At 39.2% G+C, this 18,743-nt stretch overlaps 1 protein-coding gene across 1 annotated transcript; it reads right to left on the bottom strand.

Moving 5' to 3' along the window:
- Positions 1–9,364: 9,364 nt before the first annotated feature.
- LOC115967306 (UDP-xylose transporter 1-like) lies at positions 9,365–12,812 on the bottom strand. Its single transcript, XM_031086383.1, has 9 exons — positions 12,597–12,812; positions 12,443–12,481; positions 11,479–11,599; positions 10,939–11,123; positions 10,634–10,701; positions 10,404–10,536; positions 10,099–10,260; positions 9,701–9,973; positions 9,365–9,596 (listed from the first exon to the last, which is right to left on the bottom strand). Exons 3-9 carry the CDS (start codon positions 11,597–11,599, stop codon positions 9,507–9,509), a joined length of 1,032 nt encoding a protein of 343 aa, XP_030942243.1. The 5' UTR covers positions 12,443–12,481; positions 12,597–12,812; the 3' UTR covers positions 9,365–9,506.
- Positions 12,813–18,743: the final 5,931 nt, after the last annotated feature.

Genomic DNA, 18,743 nt, shown 5'->3' with positions numbered 1-18,743 from the left:
AAAACAATATCAAAATTCATAGAACAAATAAATAGAAAGAGGTATTTTCGTAGACAATTAAGAAGGATTACGCCCCTTCTAAAGTAATAGATTATAAACAAAATACTAAATCATAAGCAATAGGACATATGACTTAATCAAAGAGCTACTAGGGGGCATATAAAGCCCCCTGAGGGGGCGCCCAATAATATTATTTATTTTTATATATACTTTATTTTTATGAATTTCCTTTATGCCTTTATATATATTTTTATTTTTAGGTACTTTTCTTATATCATAACTAATTGGTTATTATAATTTCGTACTTCTCAAACTTCATTGAAAAAATATTTCCTATTTTATTAATATTTTTTAAGCATCAAGATTTATAAATGAAAAATGAAAAATGAAAAATGAAAAATTAAAGAATATAATTGTTTCCTTTCGAAAGTGATAAAACAAATTGATAATAGGATCTCAAATTCTTATGTAATAATTATGGGGCCAGAGAGCTTATGACTCGGGCCTACTTTCTATTAGGACCCAGGGCCCGTGCCGAGGAGAATAATTGCCGAGGACAAATAATGAAAGACCAAATGGCCTAGAGATGCAGCCGAGGATGACTCTGTCCTCGGCATCCAAGAACTTAAAAGGGAAGAACGACATGTCATCAAAGGCAGCCTCCGAAGTGTCCCCAGAAGAAAAGACGAGTAGAATAGGACTCATATGGGGTACGGAGTGGGAGTGGTTCAAGGAAAAGACGTCACCTCCGCATTGAATGCGCTAATAAACGTTCTAGCCATATTGATGGGAAAGGACTCCTGAACAGTGTGGCTTCGGTTATTGCAACTAACAGAAAGTAGGGGGAGGCGGCTGATGGGACGGGTACTCGAGTAGGTACCTGCTTGATCAACAGATGGAGGGTCAGGATTAACCGAGAAGGGCTATATAACGTGAAGGCTTATGCGCCAAAGAGAGGGGCTTGAAACCAGGGTACCTAGAAATGGTAAAGGAGGAATAAGAACATAAAGTTTCATGGACAAGATCCACGGACAACCTTAGCTCAGATCTATGCGTCCACCATGAGTACCATGATTAACCACCGTCTGGTGATCAAGGCCTAGCCTTTCAAGCTCACGCTCTACAAATTATATTGTTTGGGCCCTTAACATGCGAACCCAACATCATTTTGGGGTCGTTACAAATTGAGTTCTTACAATTGGCGCCGTCTGTGGGGAAGGCTTGTGCGTTGGCACAGGCGGTGGTTCGAGCTCCTGTCAAACAAAGGCCTGCGAAAGTCCCTTCATCACTTCCAGCAACCTGTTATTGTTGCCCTAATATAAAGTTCCACTAGGGGCTGCACCTTGAAGCACTAGTGGCACGGGCAGTTTTGGACAGAACCAAGATATTGCATGGTCTTCGGACTCAAACCTATAGGGAAACCAACTACTTACAGAAAATTCTAAGTTTCGGACAGAACCAAGGTATTGCATGGTCCTCGGACTCAAACCTATGGGGAAACCAATTACTTAAAGAAAATTCTAAGTTTTGGACAGAACCAAGGTATTGCATGGTCCTTGGACTCAAACCTATGAGAAAACCAACTACTTAAAGGAAATCTAAGTACCAGGCTCGGCCTAACAGCACACTCGGCATCTCGGGTGATACCTTTGGCTCCCCAGAAATGCGTCTAGATACAAGTTCGACGTCCCATAGGCATGGGTAAGTTGGAATTCCGGGATGTAGTCCCAAATAAATCATATGCACAGACATTCATACATGCTAAAATAACTAGTTCAAAAACCATGAAGTTCGCAACAACAGTAAATATCGGCAAGGATAACCAACATGTAATTTAAAGGAAAAAGGAGGAAAAGAATTTCATATATGTGGTCAAGGAGTTCAACTATAAGCAAACTCTAAAGTCTTCAAAACAAAAAGAAAACTAGTTAACAGTTAAATTAAAAACAAATGCAAAAGTCGGCCGGGGCTTTTACTTCTTCGATTTTCGTTTGGGCCACATCTTGGGAAGGCTGAGTAGGATTAGCCTCGGAGCCCTGGGAAACATCCCCCTCTTGGGAAGGCTTGGTAGGATTAGCCTCAGTGCCCTAGGGGACATCAGTAAGGGGAATGGCCTGAAGGGGCTGAACAAAGATGGCTGGCTTCTCGGCACAGGAGATCTGGGCACTGACTGTAGACGGGGCGACCTCTTGAGGCATCTCGGAATGCAGACCTCCAGGTGCTTCTGTCGCAGCATGAGGCTTTCCTTCTTCAGTCGACTCGCCAGGAGTGACGATGATCTGAGCAGCTTCTGACTGAGCAGCCTCAGCCTCCTGTGGAGCGTTCATAGCCTCGGAGCTGGTGGAGGCAGTCTCACAGATAGCTGGAGGATAAAATACACTCTCCGCCTTCCACAAGTCAGACGAAGCTTCCACTCCAGCACATTTGAGGGCCTCTTCCCAAACTTGGGAGCAGTATAGCCTGCATACTCTTGGGATTTGAGCTTTAAGGGAGGCCTGGGTTTCAGCCACCCCCGCCTCATAACCCTCCTCCTCGGCCTTGTCCTTAGCGGTTTTGGCCTCAGTTCTAGCAAACTCAATCTCCTGCTTGGCCCTCATGGCTTCATCCCTGGCAAATTCTGCCACGCCCTTAGCATTGTCTGCCATGATCAGCTTCTTCTTCAAATCACTGATCTGCTCCTTAGCTATCTGCAATTGCTTCTCGGCAGCAAGTAGGCGCTTTGTCTATTCCTCGGCCTGTTTTTAGGCACCAATTAAGCCTGCCAAGACACTATCCCTGTCTCGGGCAGCCTCCTTTAAGTCCTCCCTAGCCTTTGCGAGGTCAGTCTGGGAAACTTTGAGGGTCCGCGCAGCATCTATGCGTTTGGTGCGCTCAACCTCGGCGGTCTTGCTCTGCCCCTTAACTTCTTCCTCCATCCTATAGGTGGCCTGGATAGCCTGCCAATTGAGACAAGTATATTGTGAATGAAAATCCGGGAGCAAGAATTGATAGAGTCTTAGGTTTCAAGAGTCTTACCATACCCAGGTACCTTTTCGTGCTGAGGAAAACCTCTTGCATCCTCATATTCTTCAACTCCTCCATATCAGTAGGAAGTAGCATGGTCCTCCCTAACGCGTCGACCACATAACCGCCTTCGCCGTCTCCAAGGTTCCTCATGGACGCGTTCTCCAGCAATGGCTCCCCGTGGAGCATTGGGGCGGGAAGCCAAGCACTCGGCGTGGATTGGGTTTCGATCCTTTTCTCCTGGCTTTGGTGTCCGATCTTTAACTGTTTCTGAGCTCGCGGGGCTTCGTCCCTCTCTTGAGAGGATTGAGATTTTCCCCCATCCAGGGGTTCCTTACCCTTGGGACTCCTCTTTCTCTTTGAGTCAGTGGGCTCCGGCCGAGAAGGCAGAGCTGATTGGGGATGAGCAAGAAGTTTGGGACGGAGAGATTGTGGCTGCGACTTAGTAGAGGAGGACCTAGTTTGGACGGGCTGGGGCTGAAGTGGCAGAGTCGGAGCATTGGATTGCGGTTTTTCCTAGGCACCCTTCCCCGGCTGACCCTCGATGAGGTCGAACAAGTTGGTCGGGGGCTTTCTCTTAAGACCTATCTCGACTCGGGAGGATGTTCCCACTGACAACAGTTCCGCTTCGGACAAGTCAGGGTCGTCCAGATCACCAGAAGGATCCTCGGATGGGTCAACTTGGTCAAATGCTCTAAAACCCTCATCGGACAGACCCAAATTACCTTTGTCCTCTGCTGCCTGATGAGACGACAAAGAGCCCACCAATGGGATGCCCTCTGGGATAGGAGATCCTTCAGAGATCAAAAACTCTTGTTCGATTACGGTAATTTTCGGAAGCCGAGGACGGTTAGCGCTGACCACGTGCTTTGGGTCGGCAAATGACTTCTGAATGGGATCGTACCCTAAGATTTTGTGAGCGGCTCTGACTTTACCATCCTCGTCATTTACAAAAACTGCTGCTTGAAGAACAGTTTCCAAATCAACTTGGTTAACCAGATGAAAGTGTCGGTGAAAGGCGTTTGGATCTGCAAAAAGAGGCATGTACATGGTTAGTAACCGAACCACACCAAATTAAAATGGCGCAAAGGATTGGCACCCGTCTACTCTCTATACCCCAACTGGTTCTCCCTCCACCATCGGGCATGGAAAGCCATCATGCCATTCCCCGGATACGATAAGAAAATTCTTGTTCAACCCTTTGTTGGAGTTGGGGAGGCACTGGATTAGCCGAACGCTATCGTCTCTCATCTTCATGTAGTAGGATTTGCCTTTCAAATTTTGGAGATTGTAGCATCAATTTACGTCATGATGGGTTAGTCTTAGCCCCATTTTTTCGTTTAAGGTATCTACACAACCCAGAATCCTAAACATATTGGCAGCGCACTGGGTGGGAGCTAATCGGAAATGCCTAAGGTAACTCTTCATTACCGGCCCCATGGGGATTCTTATACCCCCCTCTACGAAGGTGAGAATGAGAATTACCACCTCACCCGTCCTTCTCAGAAGATGCCACTCCCCCATCTTACAGTGCCTCAAACTCACGTTAGGGGGAATCCTATAATCGGCGATGAACTTTTCCATCACCTCCTCAGTATCAACTAATTTTCTCAATTTAACCATCTCTAAGAGTTACTAAACAAACTCAGTGGATGACGGGAGAAGGAGAGGAACAAGAGAAAAATAAACCCAGAAAAGAAAAAGCACGAGTTAGTGAAAACAGAGAACTTACAGAAAAGAGGAAAGGTTCCTCGAACAGGTTTTTTGTGCTGAAGATAGACTTGAAATTAGATGAGAGTTTGGATGAACCGAGGAAATATGCGCTAGAATTCTTAAGTGCAAAAGTGAAGAGACAAATCAGTTCCAAAAATCATTTATACCTCCCATCGAAAGTAACTGCACGAATTTTCCCGCCTATAAAGGCAAGGAAATCTCCACCATTAGATCACCATTGCGCCGTTGAACGTGGGAAGTACAGAGCTGCCCGCATTTAATGAAGGCACGTTTCACCTTCCAAAGGCTCCAAGAACGTGTCTCGGGCAGACGAAGAGTCTCGAGAACCGATAGGTGACAATGATTGACAAGCTTTGATAGAGGTTTGATGTCATCAAAACCCTCCTATTCGTCTGAGGATCCAGATAGCAGGATTTTGAGGGGCTATTGTGAGGCCAGAGAGCTTATGACTCGGCTCATTTTCTATTAGGACCCAGTGCCAGTGTCGAGGAGAATAATTGTCGAGGACAAATAATGAAAGACCAAATGGCTTAGAGATGCAGTCGAGGATGACCTTTTCCTCGGCATCCCAGAACTTAAAAGGAAAGAATGACATGTCATTAAAGGCAGCCTTCGAAGCACCCCCAAAAGAAAAGGCGAGTAGAATGGGACTCACATGGGGGTACGGAGTGGGAGTGGTTCAAGGAAAAGACGTCACATCCGCATTGAATGTGCTAATAAACGTCCTAGCTATATTGATGGGAAAGGACTCCTGAACAGTGTGGCTTCGGTTATTACAACTAACAGAAAGTAGGGGGAGGTGGCTGATGGGACGGGTACTCGAGTAGGTACCTGCCTGATCAACAGATGGAGGGTCAGGATCAACCGAGAAGGGCTATATAATGTAAAGGCTTATGCGCCAAAGAGAGGGGCCTGAAGCCAGGGTACCTAGAAAAGGGAAAGGAGGAATAAGAACATAAAGTTTCATGGACAAGATCCACGGATAACCTTAGCTCACATCTATGCGTCCACTATGAGTACCATGATTAACTACCGTTTGGTGATCAAGACCTAGCCTTTCAAACCCACGCTCTACAAATTATATTGTTTGGGCCCTTAACGTACGAACCCAACATCATTTTGGGGTCGTTACAAATTGAGTTCTTACAATAATTATTATTCGTCATAATAGTTTTTGTAAAACAATTAAATATGAGGATAATTTCCTACCGAACTCCATATTGTGATGTTATATTTATTGAAATTTCAGGGCAAATATGTTCATGATATTTTTTAAAGCTGTTACAATTTGAACATTTAATATAAATTAACCAAAATAACATAAATTTACATAAGTTGTATTTGGGTTCAATCTTGCTACCAAAATTTATAGTGAATTGTGAATAGAATTTTGATTTTAAAATATCATTTTAAAAAAAAATATTTTAGAAAAAAAGTTGCAAATTTCATTCAAAAAAAAAAAAAAAAATCAAATTGGTTTGAATTACAATGTTGAGGTGTGGAGAAACATCCTCTATCCACATCGCCTGAGAAATGCTTAACATGCCTAGTAAGGTCATAAACATAGCAGAATAGGTGACTCACGTGTGAGAAAATAATATACTTTTTTTTTTTTTTTTTTATAAGTAAGAAAATACCTAAAGAAGCTAGAGAGATCTTCTCATCGGCAATCAAAGGAGAATTAAGTGGCCAAATGAAACTAGAGGGATCTTCTCAACTTTTAAAGAATTCATAATTATCTATGAGTCACCCTCCAAGACTGCCTTAATAACTTGAACTTCAAAGGAGAATTTGAGTGCTTTTGCCGTTGTGCGTCATTGCTTCAACCACTGTAATCGAATCAATTAATATTTAAGATTGACTTTTTTTTTTTTTCTTTTAAAATTTTTTATATACTAATGTATATGTGTGCGTTAATTATGAATTTTATCCTCCTATAAATAAATCCACTCCCCGACTAGAGGCACAAAAAGCCTAATTCGTATTGTGACTTCACATAGAAACCATTTGCCTAGAAGACTCTTGTAAAAGCTCTCTCTTTAAGGATTATCACATAAAATTAACAACTAGTGGATAGTGCAGGCTCAAGGTACTGTGGAGTCTAAGGTGACAACTTTAAGTGATGTCTATTATTATATTTTGAATATTAATAGAATATTTATTTAACTTTTGGTATTTTTTTTTCATTTAAAATCTATTTTTTTAGAAAAAAATTACAAATTAAAATGAACCCATCGCATTACTCAATGACTATACAACTAAAATAAACACTATTTATTGAATGAAGTAACCAAATACTAAAAAATTATGATTGAAAAGTTTAATAAAGCTATATAATTGATATTTCTAAATAGAATTTGAGTATAAATTTATTTACTAGTGTAAGATTAATGAGTTCTTTTAACATTTATGTGTGAGAGATTTAAGGATTGACTCATCCGATGAAAATATTTTTCTTTAACTGGTTTTTCTTTGATAAAAAAATAACTACTTTTTGTTTATTAGTGAATATTTAGGGTTTAATTAATACTTCTATTGGTACAGAATATCTCTATTGGTAAAAATTTAGGGACATTTTTTCATTGGGGGCCTTAGGCGGTTGCCTATTTGGCTCACCCATTGAACCGACACTACTAGTGGAGGTTATAAGCTTGAAGCTACAACTCACGAGCCTAATTCAACCAACCAGACAGTCAACCACTCTTAATTTGGAAGAAAATGCATTTCATTCCTTCCTCTATCTGTCCCTCACACTTTTTTTATATAAGAAAATCGCAATGGGTCAGATTATAATTAAAGGCACATAGATCATTAGTCAATTTTGACAAAATAATTTAGGAGGAAATAGTATAAAAATCTCCTTGGCAAACATTCATGATAAACATGATTATTATTCTTTTTGTTGTTACATTATGTATGATGATTTTTTATTTTTTTTGGGAGAGGATGATAAAGTTTATTACAAGTTCTGAATTTGTTATGGTTAACCATTTTATTTTCTCTCTTTGTTCTTCCTTCAATATTATTTTAAGGGCATGTGACACAGAAAAGCTTATGAAAATAAGGCCCATGAGCTCGACAATGAGCCCATCCCTTGAAGCCTCTTGAGTAGGCTGTCTAGTTGAGTTAAACTTTGATCTTGGATTGGGCCGAATTTATAGAGGATCAGGCTTACAAAAGCCGTCAGCAACTTTTAGGTTGTTGATAAGATGGGTTAGGTTTCGGGTGTTTTTCAATCCAACCCAACTTTTTAGGTTGGCAAATCTCCAATTCAACTCAACTCATGATTGTTCTTAAAACCAAACTAACCTAACCCTTAAATTGAGCGGAAGTTCTATGTCTATAATATTTTCATAATACCTTCACAACAAATTACAAATGGTAAGTTATTATTGATTCTAATTTAAACCTACTACAAAAATTATTTTTTTACTCACCAATAACAATTTAAAATTTATTGTGAAAGTATTGTGAAAATATTGTAGACATAACATTTTTCCAGATTAACTCATTGGAATTGGACCGTTTTGTCAAGCCTAATAGAAAATTGAGTTTTTGTTCAATTATTTAACAACATTTCAATAAATGATTATAACTTACATAATTGAGCATAATATTTTAGTTTTATCAAAATTAAATCTCAAACACCCAAAATATATCAAAGTAATAAAATTTAAATAATGTCTAAAAATCCAAAAAACCTAAATAACAAATCTAAAATACATATATATTTTAAAGTATTTAATATTGTGGGTTGGTTCGGGTTATGTGGGTTGAAAATTTTGTTAACTCGAACCTAACCTAAGTTTTCCAAAAAATTACAACCCAACCCATCAACCCACAAAAACCAACCAGAGGCATTGGGTTTTGTTGGGTTTGATGAGTGTAGTTTTTGGGAAGGATTCTTGTATGTATTTGTTGAATCTTAACCCACTTTAATTTCTAGGAAGGATTTCCATGCTTTTGTTGTATCTTGATTTTTTTTGGATATAATAATTTATAGACAAAAATACAATTTACATATTTTTAAATTTGGTCAATTGTCATTTTAGTCTATGAAGTTTACTTATTTTTGTCAACATTGAGGCTGCTAGGATACCTAAATGGTTGTGTTAAGTCATGCATTATAAATATATATTTTGTAAAATCTATGTAACAAGTTATATTTCATTATTATTGAGATAAAGTTGTTGATATTTACTAATGAATTGAGAATTGCAAATGATGCCAACCTAATTGGGATGTAAACAATTTTTAGTGATGCAACTCTTCTCACCAAAATATAAATAATGAATACACCAATAAATTTATTTATTCCAATCAATAAAAGTTATCAATGGTTTTTAATTACTTCCATAGATTAGGATTGATTAATATAATTAATTCGTAAATTTAACTTTAAAAGGTCAAATTTTTCATTTAACCAATTGAGGGTAACTTGCAAATAAGGTGACCATTAAACTCAACATCCAAATGAATGATAGGGTGCAATTTGCAAGGTCTGTTAAAATTGCGATGGTGATTGTAAGTTTCATAGTTTGAGGCGCAAAGTGCAAGTATCCCACATATTAGGCTGGATTTCAGCAATTTATTAAAAAAAGAAAAAATCATTTGGGAATTATCCAAATAAAAAAAAGAAAGGGAATTTATTTAACGAATTAATATCATTTACACTCATCAAAATGTCTTTGAATTTATGAGGTAAAAAAATGTCCTGAATCTGGAAAGAACACAAAAATACATGAAACCTTTATCACAAAGTCTATCACTTAAACAACAGAGTCCTTAGTTGATTTCTTAGCTTCATGACTCTCCTTATCTGGATGACCCAAAAGCTGTGTGGCATCTTTTTCTTTAATCTGGAAATTGAGAAAAAGAAGAGTCAGACCAATTTTTCATTTCCTATTCTGGTGAAAAACTTTCTAATATACTATGAAAAAGAGAGAGGGAGAAGAGTAGTAACCTGAGACACCAATGATAGATCAGGGGATTGTTTCTTTTTACTCTCCTGGGTGCAAAAGAATGAATATAGTCCCATGCCGCAAATTGCTATTAGGATTCCAATAATGTTTCTTTCTGTGAAGGGGTCATGGAGTAGTGTATAGCCAAAGCCAAGAATGAGGCATGTCTTGAGGTGGCCTAGCACTTGATATGTAACTGGTGATGTCTTGCCAATAACTAGAAACGTGCTGAAGTTCACAGATACGGCGATTAGGCATGAAAGTACGATGAATCCCTGCACATGTTCAAATCCATTCTATCATCACAAAATCTTTAGGATGATTTTGTCAATTATGTATGGAAATAGCTATAGGCACGCATGAAAGAAAGGAAAAGAAAGGTCAGTAATGAGTAATGTACCAAAACTAAAGGAGAATATTTGAAGGCAAAGACATTTTGCTTGGTGAGGAACTGATCAACCAGAGGGCCTGAGACGAAAAGAATTGCAGCCTGAAATGGAGCTGACTGGTAGAGCAGCTGAGTAGAAGAGACATTGAGCCTCTTTTGTATTGTGTTTGTGAGCTGAATAGATTATTAGGTTAAGAAATACAACTTAATTCAATTCAAAGAGCCAATAAAGCATGTGTCAACATATATATTAATTCTGTAAACCAATAAAAAAAAAAAATCCATTGAACTAGAAAATAGTGGGAGAAAAAGGATACAATTTGACCAACACAGGTAGTTACAATTGCTAAAAGAGAGAGAATTGTTCCAACTAAATTGAGCTGAAGATCAGTCACAGAGGCAATGCCAACTCCTACTAGTAAGAGGAAAAGAGCGAACTTTATCTTCCGGCTGCAAATTAAGAATGGGAAAAGTTACAGTGAGATTGGAGAAATCCTGTGTGAAAATTTTAAGTAAGAGGTCTCTGATCAAGTCTAATATGGGTTACCTGAATTGCTTGTTCAAGAAAAGAGTTTCCAATAATACAGTGAATGGTATAATTGCAAGTTTTGTCATCTGCCACAACAGGGAAAAATAAAAAACAAAAACAAAAAATGTGAGTGCACAGATATTTTATACAAAAGTTTGTTGATTATATTAGCACTATAAGATGTGAACATCCTGAAAGCAACTAGGATTATCCATCTTGTAATTTTAGTTTTAGATGTAACTTTATTCATTAGTAATCTTCTAATCAGGGAAAAAAATGCTATGTCATTTTGTAAGGTTCTAAATATAAAAATTGAAGTCAACCTGGTAGAATCCAATGGAGTTGAAACCCAGGCTCAAGTTGAGAAGTCCAATTGAAACCCCATTTAGGATGCCAAAGAGCATTACAGTCTTTGTGTCAATGGACTTGGACTCAAAAAAATTCAAGCGTTGCGCCGTGTGAAGGGTGCAGAATGTCACCATAAGATGCCAACTAGTGAGTGTAGTAGCTGCACCAAGGAAAAAAGATAGGAAAACTAAGGGGAGACGAAAAGAAGCAAATTGTGAAAGAAATAAGACATGCACTGTTTAAAATAGGTGAAAGAAATAAGACATACACTTTTGATAGGTGCAAGAGAAAGCATGGAAATAAAAGAATTTAGTAATTGTCAGAGCTTTTGAAGTCATTAGGCATACTCTTGTGTGTGAAACCATTTCTTAAATTTTAAATTACAATCTCATATAAAATTAAACCAAAAAAAAAAGCAAATACTACTTAAAAATAAGGCTATCTCTATATATACTATATGCTTAAATAAATAATCCCTTAAAGGAATTATAGCAGGAGAGGGATGGACTAGTTACCAAAAGGGAAGCCCAGATTGCTCATCAAAGCTTTGTTGCAGATGACAATGGAGACAGATGAAGCCACTGATAGGAACAGTGCGCCAACAACACCCAACTGGAAGCTCGACATTTCTCCCATCTTTGACAAAATGATGAAAAGAATGAAAGACACAATATATTTGTCAAAAGTCAAAACCAGCCATTATCAATTTCAATTAAACTATTCAACGACACTAGTTGCTTAGAATTTTAACAATATGAAAGGTTAAGCGACCCCTGTATTATGGAAAACTGTCATGTTTCCGGTGCATGTTTCTTCTCCCTCACATGAGGGTGGGGTCCACCCTCATGTGAGGGAGAAGAAACATGCACCGGAAACAAAATATAACTTCTCATGTATTGTATATATATTTTTTTTCAACGACCCAAAAAACAAAGTTTGACAATATGAGATGATAGTTAATTTTATTAGTGAGTAGTTTAGTAATGCTCAATTCTATCGATGTCATTAATCTTTTTGGTTGACCAATGGTGAGATGGTTACTAATCATAATTGGTGTCAGATTGGAAGGCAAAACTAGCTACCACTAAAGAAGAAATTTATAATTTTCATTGACTAGGAATAACAGAGGGGGAAATGGCTGTTATATATTGTGTAGTCACGGACTATATTCCTTCATTCTCATTAAGGGGTGGGTCCCTATGAGAGAATAAGTATGGTCTGGAACTGCACAATAATTTTCCCGTGGGAAATGTACTTTTGGCATGATTGAAACAAAAGGAATCCAGACTAGAAATGCTTGAACACAAAGCAAATGAAGGCACTGATACAACTTTTTGTACGATAGGCAATGATCAATGAATAAACTAAACAAGTCTCTTGCATGTTCAGATGCAGCCATTAGAGTTTTAACTGGTGTAATCTTAATGGAGCTTAGAACTGCTTGTCTAGAATGACATATAAAGGAGAATACAAATGTACCTTTACAAGTGATAAGAAAGTCTTGGAGTGTTAGGAGCCCTGAAAACAAATTGAACCAAATAAAAGAAGGAACCAACTAATTAAATCAATCACAACACAAACACACACAAAATCTTGCACATATATATAAGAATGAGCTTCACAATTCACAAACCTTAGAACTTAGAAAATGTACAAATGGATTTACAAGGTATAAGGGCTCCTACAACTCCAAGCAATGGTGGTGGCTCCGGCGAATTTTCTTGAAATCAGAGCTGGGAAATGAAGAATGATGAGAGAATTGGTTGGGAGAGGCCTGAGCTTAAAGAGAGAGTCTCATGGCTTGTATGACAATGCAGTTGATGAGCCCTTTTTATTTTGGATGTTTTTTTTTTGGTTGGTGCCAAACGCCGTTGGTTTAGTTTAGAGACTGTCTAGCTAGTTTTTGTTTTCACGTGGATAGCTTCCAGAAGACAGTTAACGGCTATTACAAGCAAGCAGACGGTCAATTTTAATTGACTGTTAAGATGATAAGACTAGTGATCAGAATGACAAAAACGCCATTAGTAATAGTATTTCAAGGTTTCTTAAAAAAAAAACAAAACGTATTTCAAGGGATTTTGTGTACTGTTTATTGTATTGTTTGAAACTTTTTTTATTTTTTATTTTTTATTTTTGAGAGAGTTTTAACTTATAGCATTCGTTCATTAGACCAAGATACTAATTGGTTTTTGTTATAGACGGGAATTGAATTCTAGCTCTCTTATTAAACCATTAAAGACTTTATTAATTGAGTTAACTTGAAAGCAATGAGGAATGAACTCAATAATAGAATTGGTGGCAAAAAAAAAAAAAAAGAAGAATATAATTTTTTTTTTTTTTTTTTTATGAATAAAAATAAAATTCTTCAAAGCAATTACATATATTATTATTAGGGGTTTCTTTGGGTTAGATTATATTTCAATATGTCTAGACTTGACAATAAGGAAAAAGGGGGAGTAATATGTGAAAACCTCATTTTTTATTTGGGGCCCCACGGGCCCCCTCAGGGGAGGGTGGTTTGAATAGTGAAAAAACCTCGATTGTCTCTCCATTAAAATTTCAATTTATGAGTATTATATACAACTAGATTTTAATTTGTGCTAACGCACGGAAATATTCAATATTAGTGATGATGCCATAATTTTACTTAAGTCAGTGAAGTCTTTACCTAGGGTTTTGTGTTAAATATTTTGAATGAGTTACTTGGTACCAAAGTTAAGAATTCTTAATATATTAAATTTATCAATTTACATTTTGTTTATTTTTTATGACATGTAAATGCAAAACACAACCTGTAATAGACTAAATTTTTGTCATGTGTCACCCTTTTTTTTTATGATCACTCTACAAGTACAAAGTTCTTATGGGATGAGGAGGGTAAAGGTCGGGATTTAAGTTTTCAAGGAGTTTTACACACATATACACTTAGATTAGATTAGAGTAGAATTTCTATTTTGTATTAAAAAAAGTTTTCCACTTCAATAAAGTTTTGTTTTATGTAAAGTATTAATTTTTTTTTTTGATGAGTTTAGTTTACATCCAGTACTTTTTTTATAAAAAAAATCTCATTTTGTTTTAATGAAAGACTGCCACATCACTCACTAATTAAATAAAATGTGGAGATTAAAGTATACTACCATTTGCCATTGTATATTTAAAATAAAAGGACATGTCTAGTTAAAAAAATACTCGAGGTAAGCTAAACCCAATTTTTTTTGGGGTTTGACTTACTTCTAGTACTTTTTTAATTGGAATCTCTTTTTGTTTCAATGAGAAATTGCCACATCATCCATTAACTGAATAAAATATGGAAATTAAAAACCATTGCCACTTGTTATTGTATATTTAAAACCAAAAGAGATGTCCAGTTAAAAGTACTGGAAGTAAGTCCAATAATTACTGCACCATATATGACTATTAAGAAATGAACATAAATGCATTTACAACAATAATTCATAGTATTGAATTAATACTTTTACTATGTTAAAGTATTAATTAGTTTTCTATAAAAAGTATTAATTACTTACCATTTATTAATGATCAATATATGGTGCACAAAACATTAATTGTTTTTTTTTTCCCCATAATTTTTTTTTTAAATGGATTGTTAATCAATACCTGTAAGGACACGATTCCTGCGCGGCCCAGTGACATTTTCGGGTTCACGCGGGAGAGATCCCTCACAATACGATTTGTAGAGAGTGGGCTTGAAAAGCTTGGGCTTGGTCACGGGGGGATGGTCCGGTCTGGATTTCAGAAAGATCCCTGTGGAAAATGGACTGGGCCTAAACGTTTAAAGCCCCGCCATACTGCCACCTCTGAGAATGGGATCCTCGGACTTGATCCGAGGACCCTTGTGGTCCTTTCCGGCTGTCCAACGGAGGACTTTCTCTGTTCTGTGCATGGATCGTTCCGGCGATCTTCCTCATGAAGTCTCCTTTTTTCCTTTCTTTTTTCTCCCTCTTGCTAGATTCACTTACTTCTTCTTTTATACTAGTGTGCGTTCGATGTCCTTCGTCCACGTGTAGGGTCAGTCTTTACAAATACTGACATTGGTCCCATCAGTCTAATCCCGGAATTGTTGGGGATGACTTGATAAAGCTGTAGAGTACGGTTCTGCCAGGCATTGGGCCTTATCCAGAAGGGTATTTAGGGTAATCGCCCCAAGGTATTTTGGATTTCCTTACGAATTTATCCCTTTATTCTGGGCGGATTATGGGCCTGCCGAGGACTAGACTGTCCTCGGCTGCCTCCCAAAAATTGGTCCGTGCTCGGCGTCATGGAGCTTGGGCCACAGTTCTCCTCGGATTGGGCCCTCGGACTTTCTAAGGGCAAATGGGCCTGGTCCACGAATTGCTGGGCCCCACAATAGCCCCTCAAAACCCTTCTATCCGAATTCCGGATTGGAAAGGAGGGTTTTGGCAAACCCGGGCCCTTAATATGGCCCATTTAGCTTAATCCCGCATTTATGTGAGCTGTTTCTCAGGAAGTCAGGCGGTTTTTGAGGGATTCCTTTTAATCCGCTCGGAATCTGCTCCTGCCGCTTGGATGTCCCAGACGCGCCCTTAATGAATTCCCCTTAATGAGGCTCATTTATGTCCAGCGGCTCATTTGATAAGGTGGAGAAGTGGAACGGACGCCTCTTTTTTCTTCAGATTCTTTGGGGAGGTTGAATGCATTTAATGCCATCCGTTCTGCTCTTCCTATAAGAAGGCAAGCAGGAGGCCATCACTTTCGTACTAACTCCCTTCTATTCTTCTGAGATCGCACCAAATGATGAAGAAATCATGCCCCTCCTCTAGACACCATATTCTGATAAAGCTTGAAATGGCTCGATCAGGGCAAGGGTGGCGCAGACTTAAGATCTGTCTCGCCTCTCTTTCAGCCAAAATCCGAAGCAGGGACTCGTCGTGTCGAACTCTCGGCGCGACTGAGTCGAGAACAACCAAGACCAGCACCACCCGGCTCCTCATGAGCATACCTAATATGGCACCAACGTGTTAGGAGTCAGGGTTGAGGCAGGGGCTAAGTGCTTCTACTTCTCCCTCTTTTGCTCCTTGGTGCCCTCCTCCGCTTTCCTCTTATAGTCTTCCCAGCACCAGTTCCGTCCTGGTGCCTTCCCTTTTCCCTCTTTTGCTCATTTTCTTTCTTTTCGTCCCTTCTCTCTTCTTCTCCTCCTTCTTTACTCATGTCCTCCATCTTCCTCCTTCATCTCCTCATCTTCTTCATTGATTTCTTCCTTACTATTTCCTTCTCCTTCAATTCTTCTTCCTTCTCCTTCAATTCTTCTTCCTTGTCCTTCATCCTTTTCCGAAGAAGGTTCTTGTCATGATATGAGCAATGTTGAGGCAGAGACTGAAGAGACCTTGAAGATGAGTTTTAGAAGAAGCCTGACTGTTTACTTCTCTGTACTGCGAGTGTTATCGTTGCTTCAGCAGTTCTCCTTTTGTATAGGCTTGTTTGAGCCCTTTTTCGTACATTGTAATAATCTCTTATATTAATAAAAGTGTTTATTATTTCATTTTGCATATTCCGTTTATGTTTTTGTATATTGGTAAATGCTGCTCGGCTTAATGAGAAAGTATCTAAACCGATGACAACTAAGACCAAAATACTTGATAATAAAAAGATGTTGCCATAACTCTAATATAAGTGTTTGGCCCAATAAGGCCGACCAGTGAAAAGTAATGATTACCCATGCTGGCCGAGGAGAGAACTGGAGGCTTGATACCGTGTTTGGGTCCGAGGACCATACAAGGCCTTGATTCTATACAAAACTCGTAATAATAATAATTTTTATACTCGGTTTCCCCATAGGCTTGAGTCCGAGGACCATGCAAGGCCTTGGTTCAGTCCATAACTTGTAATAATAATAATTTTTATACTTGGTTTCCCCATAGGCTTGAGTCCGAGGACCATGCAAGGCCTTGGTTCTGTTTTATTCCCTCTCCTTAGGTATCCCGCACGCGGCCGGGAAGGAGGTTGTCCTCGGCATTAGTTATTACCCGGCGTGGGCCGTAGTCCGTGGGCCATCATGTAGCAAGGGCATGGGCCGCGAATTTACTAGGCCCACTGATCATGAGATATTTCCATAATCTTTGGCCACGCGGTACTTCTGGGTGTCCCGATGTTCGAGGTGCACCTCGACGAGGCTCCTTTAGTCTTGTCGTTGCAGAGGTTTGTTGGAAGTCGAGCTGGAGACGTTTTGTCTGTAGCGTTCCTCGGGAAGCTGCGCTAATTAAATGCCACCACCCTATCTCCTCAAATAAATAAGAGAGCAAGTTTCTTTGCCTAGGCACCAGCTCCTTAGTCTCCTCCTTCAGCTTCCTCCCGCAGCAAGTCATGTTTGAGACGAGGGTCGGGGAAGAAAAACTCTCTCCGCCGCAAAGGCGCCACGTTCTCCTCAAGCTCAGAAGAGTGATATTCGGGCAACGAAGGCATAGATTCAAAGAAATATTCCCTTATGACAGAGGGGTGAGGGTGTTTCCCACGCTTTTAGTCAAAATCCGAAGCAGGTTCTGGTCATGCCAGATTTTTGGTATGTCCGAAGAAGGAATTTCCACCATCAGCACTGTCTACCTTGCAGCCGGCAAATTTCTGCGGGGGCTTCCCAACTTTCGGCTCCCTGCATCTTCTTTGTAGATGGTGTTAGCCTGAGGTCAGGTTCTTTTGCTGCCTGAGTTTCGGGCACGTGAAAGCGTTGAGGATGAAACGAGGTCTTGAGGCAGTAGCCAACCTCTCCTCTGTGCTACCTGCATCCTCCCCACTGCGGCGTGAGGCTCAAGTTGGGCTCCTTTGCTGCCGGAGCTATGGGCATGCGAAAGCATGGGGGAAGGGACAAGGCCTCGAAGCAGTAGCCCACGTCTCGTCTGTGCTACCTCCTCGGCCTTCTCTTGCCTCCTTGTAACTTTCCTTTCTATCATGTAGCAAGTTTTATCACAAGTTGATTTCAGCTTTTTGTTGTATGCTGTACTGTTTCTTTGTTTTAATAAGAAAGGAAATTTTGCCTACTTATTTTGAATACTACTCTTTTTGCAACATTATTTTGTGGAAGGGTGTGCTCTCTGTGTCTGTTTCTTCAATGATACTTAGAGCAGGAAGTTTTGAAACATAATCCAATCAGTTCTAATGTACCAACACTACCAAACCTTACGGCGATAACTCATAGCAGGTTCAACTCAGGAAACTAGCAAAAATAACAATTGAATATTCTGTGATAAGTATGAGAGTACCGTCCAAGGAGTTGACGGAGGGTAAAGAACTCAAATTGTTTCTCAGGTGACGTATTGCCCTAAGTCGCATCGATTCCCTTGGTGCTGCAGATCTAAGAGCAGACTTGCGAATCCCCGCAGTTTGGGAACTGTCCCAATGGCGAGTGGGGAGCTTTCCTCAGATGAATCCAAATTCTACGTAATGTAGTTTTTCCTTACGAGTAGTTGGTTTTCTCATAGGTTTGAGTCCGAAACTTGTGATGTTTATCTCTTGTACTTGGTTTCCCCACAGGCTTGAGTCCGTGGACCATGCAAGGCCTTGGTTCTGTCCAAAACTTTTCGTTTTCATCTCTTGTACTTGGTTTCCCCATAGGTTTGAGTCCGAGGACCATGCAAGACCTTGGTTCTGTCCAAAACTTACGAGATTTATATTTTTTTTTTGTGTTTGGTTTCCCCATAGGCTTGAGTCCGTGGACCATGCAAGGCCTTGGTTCTGTCCAAAACTTTTGGTTTTCATCTCTTGTACTTGGTTTCCCCATAGGTTTGAGTCCGAGGACCATGCAAGACCT

The sequence above is a fragment of the Quercus lobata genome, chromosome 11 (genome assembly GCF_001633185.2).
Source record: "Quercus lobata isolate SW786 chromosome 11, ValleyOak3.0 Primary Assembly, whole genome shotgun sequence".
Lineage (NCBI taxonomy): Eukaryota > Viridiplantae > Streptophyta > Magnoliopsida > Fagales > Fagaceae > Quercus > Quercus lobata.
This window is presented reverse-complemented; position numbering and strand designations above follow the sequence as displayed.

What these genes read in the sequence shown, in the direction of transcription:
- LOC115967306 (XM_031086383.1), bottom strand. Translation starts at nt 11,599, where the DNA reads ATGGGAGAAATGTCGAGCTTCCAGTTGGGTGTTGTTGGCGCACTGTTC. An exon ending in TTCTTGAACAAGCAATTCAG is followed by an intron (nt 10,537 to 10,633) that starts GTAACCCATATT and finishes CTTAATTTGCAG; the next exon opens with CCGGAAGATAAAGTTCGCTC. An exon ending in CTACCTGTGTTGGTCAAATT is followed by an intron (nt 10,261 to 10,403) that starts GTATCCTTTTTC and finishes TAATCTATTCAG; the next exon opens with CTCACAAACACAATACAAAA.